The sequence below is a fragment of the Ornithodoros turicata genome, chromosome 7 (genome assembly GCF_037126465.1).
Source record: "Ornithodoros turicata isolate Travis chromosome 7, ASM3712646v1, whole genome shotgun sequence".
Taxonomy (NCBI): domain Eukaryota; kingdom Metazoa; phylum Arthropoda; class Arachnida; order Ixodida; family Argasidae; genus Ornithodoros; species Ornithodoros turicata.
The window spans coordinates 12,572,177-12,586,305 of NC_088207.1; the positions used below are offsets into that span (position 1 = coordinate 12,572,177).

At 46.6% G+C, this 14,129-nt stretch overlaps 2 protein-coding genes across 2 annotated transcripts in view; both read right to left on the minus strand.

Moving 5' to 3' along the window:
• The window catches only part of LOC135399552 (sodium-dependent dopamine transporter-like), a 39,633-nt gene extending 37,706 nt beyond the window's left edge, over positions 1-1,927 (minus strand). Inside the window, exon 1 of the mRNA XM_064631292.1 lies at positions 1,539-1,927. Within this exon, the coding sequence (XP_064487362.1) occupies positions 1,539-1,701 (163 nt within the window). The 5' untranslated portion in view covers positions 1,702-1,927. The remainder of the gene's footprint in view (positions 1-1,538) is intronic.
• An 8,550-nt stretch (positions 1,928-10,477) lies between these two features.
• Positions 10,478-14,129, minus strand: part of LOC135400467 (TBC1 domain family member 30-like) — a 328,733-nt gene continuing 325,081 nt past the window's right edge. Inside the window, exon 11 of the mRNA XM_064632299.1 lies at positions 10,478-11,443. Within this exon, the coding sequence (XP_064488369.1) occupies positions 10,478-11,443 (966 nt within the window). The remainder of the gene's footprint in view (positions 11,444-14,129) is intronic.

The following is a 14,129-nucleotide window of genomic DNA, read 5'->3' on the forward strand; positions in this document are numbered from 1 at the left end:
ACGTGGGGGGTTTCACGACCAGGAATATCGAGGTTCTCCCTTATTCATCTCTTGACAGGGAGAAAGCAAAGGGAAAAAGGAAAGAAAGAAAAGAAAACCGGTCAGCACTGACCCGGATAGAAGCGCGGTCGCCGCTTCAGACTTTTATGACATCACCAATGACGTTTTTTTTCCTTGTCCTCCTCTTTTAACCCTGAAGAGCGAGTCGAACGGGAACGCGCGCGGCGATGTTCAAGTGTATTTTTTTCTACGAAAAATATCGCTACAGAGAAAATTTTCGTGTTAATCATCAAGTTATGTTACCTGCTTCCACAGCGCGTTCGGAACGGAAAATTTTTTTGGTGGCTTTTTGAACTCCTATAATATGAACAAATACTCGGGTGTATCGCTGGTTCCAAGGACATCATGTGAAAAAGGCGTTTTATGCTGTAGAGGGATTGCAGCAGCAGTAGCCGCGAAACTCTGCGAAAGTAGCACCGGACCCGCTTTCATGCCGTCGTATAGGTGGTGCTAGTCATATAATGATAGCAAAAAAAAAAAAAAAAAATGTAAACTTCGCAGGGACTGCAGTTGCGGTGAATGGAAAATTCGTAGAAACTAATACCGAACCCCTTTGATGTGGATCAACGTCCTCGTATACCGCTGATGTCGAAGTCAATGACAACAAAAACATCACGGGGATTGTAGCAGTTGTGGCCACAAATTTGGAAAAAGTAACACAATGACTCATCGCACTGGCTTCAACTACAAAGCCCATACACCGGGTTCAACCTAAATCCCATCATGCTGACTTCAACCTCCAAACCCATCACATCACATCTTAGCCCCTTACTCAACTTCAACATCACATCACATCATAGTCGTACATTGAACTTCAACTTCACCTCACCTCATAGCCCTGCACTCAACTTCAGCTTCAACATCACCTCAGAGCCATTCATTCGACCTCACATCACTCTCTATGACGTGATGGTGAGCGAGGTCGATGAAGGCCATTGTGAATGACTTCGCGTACCAATGTTGGCGATAAAAATTGATTTTCTTGTGCTTCACCCAACATACGACGCTCATTCTTGTTTCATTTCATTCGTTACTTATTTTTCAAGTGAAAAGACAGTGGTCCTGATAACGAACTATATCAGTGAATTGTTCAGCCTGCGGATTTTCGTGAAACACCCGGTAGATAGTGCTGGGGGATAGGTTGTTAGTTAAGCACTAATTTTGGCCCTACGAAAACAAGAATCCCGAAAGAAGTATCCAACATTACCGTGCCCATTTCATTCTGTCCCGTTCCGCTCCTTTTGCCTTACGCTTGACCAGCTAGACTGGTCATTCGAAAAGTTATGCCTCTTTTCCGATAGAACATTTAACCATCACTTCGCTCTGCCTCCATTGGCAACTTTTCTTTCTTTTTTTCAATTTCGCGGAGGAACTAAGCATTCTCCTGAGACTATAAAGATTCACGCAGAGCCACGGTGGATCACGTCCAGTATGTAACGAGTAAATAGGGAGGAATGGAATGATCGCACAGTCCTTACCTCCACCGTGCTTGAGCAGCAGAAGAGGGAAGGCCACGAAGGTATTGTAGCTGACGGCGATGCAGATGCATATGAACAAGAAAGTGCGATCGACAACAAAGTACTCTTTCTCGGGCAGAGCCACGAACACCAACTCCTCGCTTTCGTCGCCGCCGTCCGACATGACACTGGTTCACTCCTATGGCTCTGCGTACTGTAGGCAAAGAAACAGGAAATATTGAAACAATGGCGTCTGGGTGGAATATTCTTCGTCTTCTTCTCCTGCTTCTGGGCGCGGCACACAATCAAAGGGCAATAGGCCACGGTAGTGCACGTGTTGGTCACGCGGCTCTTCTTTCCATGATGCTGGTGCTGAAAGACGAAAGACGAAAGCTGTAGATAGGCCGAGAATTCGTGCTGTAACCATTAATGTCTGCTACTTGACACGATGTCGACTTTACGTGCTTGAATCTTTAAGTTTAATGGCTGAAGAACAGGAACGTTGCCACAATTATCGCAGGAGTACATGTGCGGCAATGAAACATAGAAGAACGAACACGACACTTGAGCCTCATAAAACAGATTACCTCACTTTGCCTTTTCATCATTGCCATCCTTTAATCGAAGTCTGCAACACGGGCTCTGTCAGGCTTAAAGGTGCTCTGAGGAGCTGGAAGAACGTTTATTGTTTTACAGATGGACGTTTTATGGTGCATACAGGACGAGGGGATGACCCGTCTACCAAGTTCCGTCGCCTCTAGTGCAGCGAGACGGGTTGTTAACATGGAGTTCACGAGAACACGTTACACTCGTACCCTTTCCACATATTGAGGAAAGTTTGGATCGCTCTGTGCATACGATCTTCAGAGGGACACTCTGGAGCTATCGACTGATTTCGAGATTAGAGTTGTATTCCGCAGTAAGTTAAGTGCAGATGCCAAATGGAGAATTTCATCCAACAGAGAGCAGTATAGTTATTGCGATAAACGCACACACGTATCCGGTTTCGGTTTGAGGGTGACGTAAGTGCTTGTTCCCGTACCTTGGCGGACTTCACAAGGGTGTATACGAGCGACGTAAAGGTGAGTGACGACTGTTTTGAGGTATGGCAAGACTTAATCAGCAAATTTTCTCTCCAGTCGGTTGCTTCGTCGTAGCAACGTGTAGGCTTGGGGGGTGGTTGTCATCTTGATAAGGTTGGCATAGCGCAGCAAAGTAGACGAGGGACAAAGATAGAGGAAGACAAAATACGATTACTGCAAAAACAGAACTGAATAATATATTTAACATGCAAAGGAAAAAACATAAGAAACTAGAAACCACCACTAGAAAAGTGGGCCAGAAAACGCTAAGAGAATCCAGTATATATCTAAGAGGATCCAGCCAGAGTTATGGCGAACTCGCTCGGTCGTTTCGTGGCAACACGGCCTAGCGCTGGAAAATTGCTAGTTTTGCTCCCGAGCTGGATCACGTGACCGTTGCCACCCGAACATGAGTGCCAGGAATCTACGATCACGCTAGGGCATCGCGGTCCCTTGTGTTCCGGTTCCGTCGTCTGCTAACATGTTAAATTCGGCGTGCGAGTCAATCAGGATCAATGCGTGCCCTCGCGCTGTGGATATGACGATGGCGGATACAGTTGGACGCTGCACGGCAAGATCGGGAGCTCATTCTAAACTCTATAAATTTTATGTCAGATAATAAAGCTCTCTCTCTTTCTCTCTAATGCCAATTTACTCCTAATGGTGTCCATAAGCTATCGTGATCTTCAATTCAGAATGTCACACGGGACCACTACCGGGCCGTGCGAAAAGAAATCAATGCCTTGATGGAGATCGATCTTCCAGTGGTGATGGTCAAGAATTTTCTAGCACATCTTGTCATGCCGTGCTGACAACAGTAAATCTAGCTATTTGCTCTGTATTCATTAATGTGTGTGTCTTGTAGCGTGGTGCACTTTTCTCGAACAGTGTAATCCTAACCCGAAGCTATCTTTCTTCCGTCTCCGTGGGGTCTCCGCGGTAGTCTGTTGGGGGTCTTCCTATCGCACCCCTTCAATAGTCGTGCATGCTTTTCTGCGATATCCAAGATATCCAGAAGGCCGACGGGGTATACCCAGCTGGAATCAACCTTTCTACTTGGGAATAAAAACTATTTTTGCACAATGTTGACGTGATCACGGCATCTCCGAAGTCGCTGAGGCTATGTTCCTCTTGACGATTTTTGTGTGCGACAAATAGTACGGCAAAACACCGTTCTTTGATCTGGACCTGTAGAGCCAGCATACACTTTCCAGGCGCATGTCGCACAGTTCTTCTTGCTGTCCTCTCTCCATCTGCCCACGTCTATACGCTGCCCATAGCCACAGTTGCTTCGCGGTACTAACACGGAATAAAGAGCCAGCATACGTGCGTATGACTTACTCAGCCGACGCAATGCATTCAGACTTCGGAGGAATAAGATACCAAGTCGACCAGGAAGGATAAGCATCATATAACACAGAAGATAAATGTCCTCATGTAATCGTTAGCGTGGGCGATATCTTATTATTGTCACGGGAGGAAACCGGAATACGTTCACACCATGATTACTGCTCTTTACTACACATACGCACACGCACTCACTATCCTTATCATGGCAAGTAGACTTTGCCGTCATTTCGTTCCCCTCGTGCGTCGTTCCAGCTGAACGTCACCTTGACCAGTTTGTTTCGCTATCGGGCTTCAGCGACACAGTGCTATGCACAACCTGCTCCACCTACCATTCAGCACATCCTCGTGGCCTGCCAACGCTACATGAGGGAACGATACACACGTATGCGTTAACTGGAAGGAATCGACATCATCCTTAAGTGTATCCAAGATTTTTGGACCCTTCCGGAATCTCGCACATCAGCGTTTGGGCTTTTCGATCGCTTGTGGCTTTTCTAACCGCGACATGGCTGCTGGACGAACTATAAGCCGTTACCCTGATACCTTCGCGTGCGGGTCAGACTAACTTATCAAATCATGTTACCGCGTATGCATTGGATAGTGCTCGGTTGCAAAAGAGAGCAAACACCCCATGACATCAGTACTATAGAGCCGGGTCCTATGGGCCTGTTGCAACGACGTTTGGGGGCGCTCCGAACCGTATTCTGCAGCGCCAACTGTGGTAGTGCCGTTGGAGGCTTGTCCGTACACAGGCATGTACCTCCTACACCCCGGCTTTGAAAAATCGTGGCACAGTAATTTCTACAAAAGAGATTACGTTCCCGGTACAGCGCTAAGGCACGGACACGTCCGTGTTAGGGCGCTCTTCACATGAGGAGGGAGTTCGTGCTGCGGTCCCCGGGCGACACTTTTGTGCGACAGGCCCATAACTTTTCCGCTTTAGTCCTAGCCATAGCTCGGCGTTTCGGGCCTTCGAAACTCACGATCACAATCACCTGATAAGGCGTGAGTTCGGGCCCTGCTACGAACTCACGTGAAGGTCGACATGGGGTATTGGTGAGCTCGATCATGCCGGATGTTGGCACACTCACCAGATAACATCACACCTGCTTTGTTTGCAAGTGTGATGTTATCTGGTGAGTGCACTAATATGCAGCGTGATCGAGCTCACTGATACGCCATCGCGACCATCACATGAGTTCGTAGCAGGGCACGAACCCACGCCTTATCAGATGATTGTGATCGTGAGTTTCGAAGGCCCAAAACACCGAGCTATGGTCCAAACATATGCCAACTAAGCCGCTTCTAGATTTCAAGGCTGGTTGCTATACCACTACGAAATTTCCACTATGCCTATACCACCATGCCGCTATGCCTATATCTGATGTGCTCATTGGGTCACAAATGGGAAGGGTTTCTCATTCGCTCGCTCACTCATTGACTACTATGGCTATCATTGATCTGCAATTCTGGGATGGTCTCTCATTGATCCAGGGCACTACCAATGATTGGTTACTCTCCACAATCCTTGAATTTCTAAGTCCCCCTTCCGCTCATTGGCTGCTCGTAACTGCACCCTTCCCCCCCAGCTCATTGACTGTCATTGGTCCATAACTCCATGACTCATCGCCCAGGAGACTACTTCACATTACTGGGCCCAGCTTCCATGGTCATCATTGGTTCACATTTCCATGGTACTCATTGGCTACTTCTAGGCCTACCTCCTTCACGAATTGGCCTCATATAATTTATATACACAGCAACGTGTTACATACACCGGCATCACGACAATCATCATCTCCATCATCGTCGGTCAGAACTCATGAACTAGGACACCATCTTCTCCACAAGACAATATCCTGTCAATACATGCAATTAGCTAATTGGATACCCATTCCACCAGTAATGTAAGTTTCTTGTACCTCCTTCCACAATTTTACAGCATAAACGCAATTCAGGTCATGGCGTATGCAATTGTGGAGATTATCTACCCCACGGGAAGCCAAGACCACCGAAAGGCTGTCCGCGGAGCCTCGCCTTTCGAGGCAGTACTAGGCGGCATGCACACCTCTAATCTAGCTATGGTCTAACAGTCTTTCCCCTTGCAACGCGTAGCATGCCTCTCTCAGAGTGCCGCAGGACACTGTGCAAACTCATTACTTTGACAATTCGTCGCTTCTGTTCAAACTGCTCTGAACTTTGACTGCTTGGACCGGTGTCACTGCCCCAGAGCAGTAGCCATTTGCTACCGGGACCCGCTTGCCCTCCACAGACTATATCACCAAGTACGTGGGCTCGTTTTTTTGTCTCGGTTTTTCAGCGACATGCCACCGTTGTGCAGACGGACCACTCATTATCAATGTCACTCCATTCCACTTCACTACACTTCTGCAATTTCCGCGCGATACGACAGCGCGCCCCTTAGCACATCACGTGATCCTTGCACGTTTTTGCGCATGCGTACATGAATCTTCTCACAAGGTGCCACTATCGGGAACACAGGCATTGGAAAAACTCATCTTTACACCACTGTTGCAACTGCAGAAGAATAAAAATACACGAAAATGTATGAATGAATGAACTTGCTGATTGCAATGAAATCTGGATCACAGTGCCTCATCCTAAGCATCTTACATCAACTCTTCTACAAGCTTGGGCACGAATTTGAGTGAATTTAGGTGTATGACATCAACCAGACACCCGTGCTATCGTTTTGGTAGCACATAGTTCATTTGCTACGTCTAACAACCTTCGAATGCAGAGTTGCAGGACCTTTGTGTTCTGAACAACGTCTCTGCATAACCCTTTTCACATATTTTTGCACCCCACTGATGCCTCATGCTGCATTACAGATTTTCCCACCATACCCTACATGTCACCATTTACCTTTACACTATAACAAAATATTTAATCTTTGCACCGGTTCGACAATGGGATTATTTCCCTTTATTGTGTGTGTAACACTAGAACATTCGTGAAATTTGGGCAAGCCGGATCTTCCACATAGCCATGTGTCTCTAATATTGTTAAGTACGAAATGGTGATTTAGTGTGACAGCAAGAGAGATGCAGCGGAAGGTACGACATACTATATGGTGCAGGTTTATGGTTCAAGAGGCAAAGGATACTAAGAGCTCGATAGCTCGCGCCGCGAGAGCCAATGATGACGATTGTGATGAGGGTGCTGATTCTGTCTCTCAATATTATCACGCGACGCATTTTTGATGTTGATGATACACTGTGTAGCCTTCACATGGCTGATTGGATATCATATATCTGATAAACTCGTCGCGGTGACAGTCGCACACTTTCGTTGACTAAACTGCCATATTCGAATGCGTGAATGAACTCGAATGAACTCAAGTTGCTCTTTATTTCAGTAGCAGTGCTGTGTGTTCTATTTTTACTGCCATTCCATGTTTGAAACGTGAATTAATGCCTCAATAATGTTCAAATCTGGGTCAGTTTGAGGAAGCTTCAGTCGACAAGTGTGCGCTGTGTCTCCTCTTATTATTTTATCACCATTACAACGCCACACAGAACTACAACAAGATTGCCACAACTACAATTGCTACAGATTTCTGCAACCCTAAGAGTCGATTTTCCGAAGGGTAACCTGCAAAGTCAAAACTCGCCAAAAGTCAAACGCTAGAAGAAACAGCCGTTGTATTTTAAGTATTTTGATTGGTCTTATACTTACGGAGCGTCCAACATGACCCGCATAGCGATTACGCTATTGCGTAGAGCTCGAAAGTGAAAATTTTCGAGGAGACGAGTTCTTTCTTCGCAAGGAACAATGCAAGTCAAGCGACGAGTCCGAAACTTGGATGGATGATAGACAGAGGTGTGTACCACAACAAACATGTGAGTCAAAGTTGACCTGCATGACAATTATCCCATTGTGGAGAGCTCGAAAATCGAGTTCCGCCTTCACAGGAAATAAGGCGGGGTGAAGGCACAGGTCAGAAATTGGGGTGGATGATAGACGGGGGTCTCTGCTATAATAAACACGCAATGCTCTTTGAATAAGTTAATTGCTTTTCAAAATTATGACACGTCGAATGTGACCTGCATGGCGATCATGCTGATACGTCGCGTTGGAAAGCGAGCACTGGATAGGTTGTGCCTCGCAGGAAATAAAGTTAGGAAAATGTCACGCGTCTTAAGTGAGAACGGAAGAGAGCTCAGTGTACAATTTTTTTTGTGCGTCGGGCAGTACGAAATAGCGAACTCCATTGCTTGTTGTAGTGCAGAAAATATTATGCTGACTCATGCATGCATGTTATACTGGTCGCCTCAGTGCAACGTGCGTGTCGTTTCATTGGCCGTTCTATTCCTTTCAACATTGACCCCTACACCGGCACACTTCCCTGCAATGCACGAAAGCAACATGCGCCATTCGCCACCAGTGATAGTGTGTAAATCAGTATCCCGTCTGTGAGGTGAAATAATTAATTTAAAGTAGAACTTGTTGTGCTGGGTTTAAAAGCAACAAGGTATTAAACCGCGCCGCCAATATAATCTGTCTGCTTTCATGAAGCTTTTGCAGGCACGTTCTAGGTAAAATCTTTTTGCCATTCTAATGGGTCTGTATCGAGTTAAAATACGATTCATGTATCAAGCTCTGAATGGTGACAAATTATGGACGTGCTTAAATAATTATACAAATTGTCTACCGAGTACAATGCATCACAGTATCTCTCACGTCTAACCCTCAGCAGTGAAGTCACCCATAGGTTAACTAACACGTTGAATAGCGAGACGGCACCTGAAAGCCGCAGGGTACATGAAAAGCTCTGACGCATGAGTCATTTTAATGACCCCGAGAACAAAAAGTATTTTCTCCTCTAACAACAACAACAACAACAAATAAATCGTGACTATCACATGGGATGATTCACCGCTGTAGAGCACTACACTACCCCATTACACGCGAAACATTATGAGATAATGCTCAACTAACGGAATATTTATAGTAAGTGTAATATAAGCCGGTCTTAATGACAAAAACGATGCGGCAAGTCGTTTAAGTCACCAACTTTAGTTTTACGAGATCGTAAAATTAGGACAGATACAAATTTTGTGCTCAGGCCCATTGGCTATACACGCACCCATTTTTAATCGCGTCCGGAACAAAAGTCGTTCTAAATATCTGCACTATTCCTCTCTCAATCAACCTTTCCTATGAACTTCTAACCGAATCCGTCGCGGCACCTGCAAGAGGTGTAACTTAAAAAAAAAAAAACAATTTTCTATTGTATTTTGAATCAGTTTAACCCATGTCGTTCCACAGATGGCGAGTAGTACCGCTCCGCTCTGTGTCTTGTAATCTTGAGAATGTGTTTTGTCCTGGCGGAGGGACGTCGGTAGGCAAGCAACAAAAAATAAAGCGCAGAATAGAAGACACAGAAAACCGCAGAATATAAACGAAGCCACATGACCTCCAAATGATAGTCATGGCGTGTGGACAGGATAGCCCATGAGCCCCAATTGACTGCGTGATGGTGGTTATAAAAAGGTCGAGTGACTGTGGTTCATAACTGCGCACCCATGATGTAAGTAATGACAGGAAGTGCCCTGTTGCTGCGAATAATGAAGCCGAAATTTGAAGCAAACGATGTGCCGTCGCTGCTATATATAGTTCTGATGGTAGAAGCCGGTTTTACGCTTCTCTGTGTAGCCGTTCAAGGGTACTTCCGGAATTCCTATAGATATGTCTGCACCACGTCAAGATGGCTGACAACTGTCGTCTGCGAAGTATATTCCCATTTGCCTTCCGAAGTTCTGAGCTAACGTCACCCATACGAGGTTCCAAAAGACCTGATACCAGTCCCCTGTCCACACATCACTTGCCACATTCTCCTCTCTGATGCCCTATAGTGCTTCCACATTTTGTTTCCTAAATGTGCTCACCTTGACTCAGTTTCGTCGGGGTTGTTTTGAGGTTGGGTGGTTTGGTATCACTCCACACGGTGCGTCTCAGAGGCGGATCCAGGGGGGGGGGGGGGGGATCGACCCTAAACGTCAGTTTATACATTGAAATGCCTTCAATTTCCTTAATTGCAAAATGAAGGTCCGGACCCGCCCCTGGTACGTCTTCCATCATCACTCCACCCTGCCTCTGTCTATCCTTATACCGTGATCAAGGACGGTTAAGCTCATGGCAGTGTCCCGTTATACATCTACTGGTCGTCGAAACTGGTGGTTGAACTCACGGGTTTGCCGTTGCCATAGCGATTTTCATTTTAATGTGGTTTATATTACGTCTCATTCTACCAGACCGCCGAACATCGACAGCGGTTAAAGCGTAATCAGTCACGTGTAATCAATTCATGTTAATAATCACGGTGTCGCTCATCGATGTCAAAGACTGTAGGAGCTCGTTGCCCTTTTACAACAGGAAAAGACAGCTTTCATCACAGATGACTTCATTCAAGACACATTGATACAAGCATTGCTTAGCTGTACTCGGAGAAGAATGTTAATGCGCGCGCAGCAAATTCACATATCTATTTCAGTTCCTCCGTGGTTACCTCCTCAGCGACGGGGCTCGTCCTGTCGTGGAAGTCATTGTCGTTGCTCTGTCGTATAGTCCAAGTTTAACGCCCACTTCACTCGCATAGCTGGTTAGAGACGCTCTCCGCGCTGTTGGGAAGGGGTTGAAGGCATCGCTTTTCTTGGGTGACGCTGGGGGGCTGCCTGGTCCTTCAGATGTGTACGGAACTCGCTCTCGAGGAAGTGCCGAGTTTGCAGCATTGACCGACACAGTTGGTTGAAATCGGGCAGACACGAACGACTCCGGAGGTGTTCGTTCCGTTGTGGCTGCTGGCAGTGCGTTAGTTGCCTTTTGATGGGAGTTGGAACATGCCGACCTATCTTCTGCCAATACGGATGTTGTGTGTGGCGGATCGTTCACGAGAGAAGACCGCACCAGAGATCCAGAACTGCTCGGCGATGTTGTGTTTGCTGAAAATGTTCTTTCAGAGGATAGTAATTTCGTGGGTAATTTGGTGGGTAATTTCAAAGGCAAGTCGGTTGAGCTTACACTAGACGCGGATGAATGTGAAGACGTGCGCTTAGGACTTTCCAGTCGTTCCCTGTAGCTGTACATAGGTAAATTTAGAGGGGGTGTGCTTGGTATGGGGGTCGCGCGCACCCTTTCCAATGTCCACACAGTTGATGGTGGCGATTCCGTACGATTTTCTTTTCTCGTTGTGCTTGCAGGTTCCGCTACACATGGTTTTGGCTTTGACATCTCCATTTTGTCCCAAGTTTCGTCGTTGTCAGAAGCAGTGGTGTAACTGGTGGTTGTGCTGTGCCGATCCGAAAGGGTTGGTGCAATTGCACTTCGGCGGGCCTCTGGCGAAGAGTTAGCGTCGCTTGGGACCTCGTCATCGCATAACTCTGTCGAGGTGCTGCTGCTACTGCTGCTGCTATAGCTTGAGCTATCGTCGTTTTCTGTACCGTTTCCATTCTTTCTTCTCATCTTTTTTACCTGCAACAACAATATCAGCAATGATGAGTTCCAAACTTAAGCACAGCCATTTGGTTGCATCCAAGCAATCAGTCTATTATCCTGTGTGGGTAAAGTGTGAAACTATGGATAGTTGACAGTTCATATGTGTATTAATTATATCCTGACGCAAGCAGTATGGTTGTTTCTACAATTCGCTTTAGCCCCAGACCAGTACTCCCTTTCGAACCCGCTTCCTATAGCTCCTGAGACACTGCTTCAATGCGAAGACAACGCAAGGTCACTGAGGGAGCGCTGCGTGCTCATGTGGTACCAAAAAAGACGAAAATACTGCGTTAAGTGTTCTTCACACCCGAAGGTATAGTTTCAAGGCTTTTCTTCATGTACATTTTGTTTGTCTTTCTTTCTGAGTGAAGAGCTTTGAAACTAAATAATATATGATAAATTAAAGACAGATTTCAATCTTTTCAGTGATTGACGAACTCTTTCTCACAAAAGAAGCCTCGATCATTTTCCAGTGGGCTGTCATATTCCTTTATCGACTATTAAACACAAATGCGAGAGAAAATGTACAGGAGGTGGTGGAACTGCTTGCCGTAGTAGGCCACACTCAGGCGGGCAACGTCATGACTATCGCAGGGGGTTAGTGCGTCCTGGGCCGACTTCACGAGGAACTGTGCCGACATTTGTCTTAAAATGCAAAACGATGGCAATTCCCTGAGTTTCGTACCGTCATCGTCATCTTGTTCTCGTAGTCATCTCTCTCGTAGTTTCTCATCGTCATCGTTTTGGTGCCCCTATTCTGTCACCTGTTTCACGTTTCTACCACCACGGCTTTCCTGCTTCTACTTCGTTAGCCTATTTTGTCTTTCTAAAGGAGCAGTGAACTCCCCTTCCAGAGTTGTTCCGTTTCTGGCTGCAGCGGGGAGCTGGAGAAACAATAAACCTTCTTGCAAACGAAAAATAATAACCGGTGTCGCATCAGTACGCGATTCAGTGTGCAGACACGCCCTACAAAATCGGCGATGTGCGGATCCTGAATGCTGAAAACCTTGGATGCGCAGCTCGATATGCACAAATGACGAGGGCAGCCCAGCATGACGTAAGACCAGTGTAGCGAGTGGCCGAGAGTTCACGTTTGCCGCTGCACATTTTTCTGCTAGGGCCACGGGCAACGCGGCGCCGCCTGCACACAGAAAGCCTGCTGAATGCCTCCTCTCACTTGTTCGCAAGTACACATATAAAGTCAGCCAATCGCCGAAGACGATTTGAAAACACAGGCTACCTGTGGCTACCAGTGGATGTCCATGCGGCTCATGGCAGCACGTCTTCATAGCTACTGCTCGAGAAAGCGCGTTCGTGATTGGCGGATTCTCAACTGTTATGTCACGTCACTCAAGCGACCAGGCTACCATCAGACCCTGCTGCGTCACAGGGCGACGTGGACCTCACTGATTCCATTACGGGAATCCCGGAAGGAGTAGAACGGCGCCAGATGGTGTGCAGCAGGGTTGCGGAGTTTCCATTCCGGAGTTGGAATGACTCCGGAATTATTTCAGATTTATCAGAGCTCGGAATGGAATTGGAATGGAATGGCGGAAGCTGTCCTAGGAATGGAATTGGAATGGAATGGTCTGGGCGCCCCGGCGGCTGCTGGGCTATCCAGTACGGTTACCGGTCTCTTTTCTTTTATTGATGGAATTAACGAAATGCAATGGGGTTGCCAACCCATTCCACGAGTGGGAATTGGCCATACCTTTTCATTCCGAGGAATTGAAATGAATGGAATTATCACAAATATCAATTTCTCGGAATGGAATGGATGACCCCATTCTGCAACCCTTGTGTGCAGGACAAAGACCTGTGTCGTGCGTAACAGGTTAGTTACTATGCCTGAAGACCTGATGTCCCTTCTCTCCACAACTAAACAGGAGAATTTCTGAAAGGGTCTTTCACTGTTTTGCGCAAAGGCAGCTCCCAATGTTCGAAACACACGGTAACAACTTACCACTTCCATGCTCATATGAAGTTAACATTTGACAACAAGTCAACACTTAACTGTTTGTTGTTAGCTGTTTGTTGATGTTTTCGCAGGTATGCATGATCCAGTGTACAGTTCTCCTAGGTTACAAGCGATTTATAACAGTTGTTAAACCACAACTGCAAGATTATCTGTGCGCGTTTTCTGAAATGATGACTGTGATGATTTCAAGAGCACAGGCTTCTTGATGCTGCCAAACAAGCTTCAACCATAAATAATTGTACGCGTAAGAGCCTGTATGGTGACTCTGTGTGTCATAAGAAATTTCACGAAAACTGCTGGAAGGGGGTTGTGGCACTTTGATGTATGTGGCTGATGACAACAAGAACGCATTGTGCTGCAGTAGTACGCGCCTGGGTATTGAGGTATTTTTCCACACGTCCCTCTCTGACGTCAAAGGAGCAAGAGCCGTTCCTATTGGTTCTGGTAGCATGCGACCTATCCTTTGACCGCCTGAGTAGCGGATAATCCTGCCAGGAGGTCACGGTCGGTTAAGTTTCGGTGCGGTGGCGATTTTCTGCTCTCCTATCGCCCCCTTTGTCGGAAAGCTTCTAATGCAGTTTTCATATCGGGGTAAATATTCATTTTTTGCGTCTGCACTTTGGACGAAGTGTTGCAACCCCGTTCAGCCTACGCTGAGGTCGGGGCTGCCGCACGGGCTCCTTA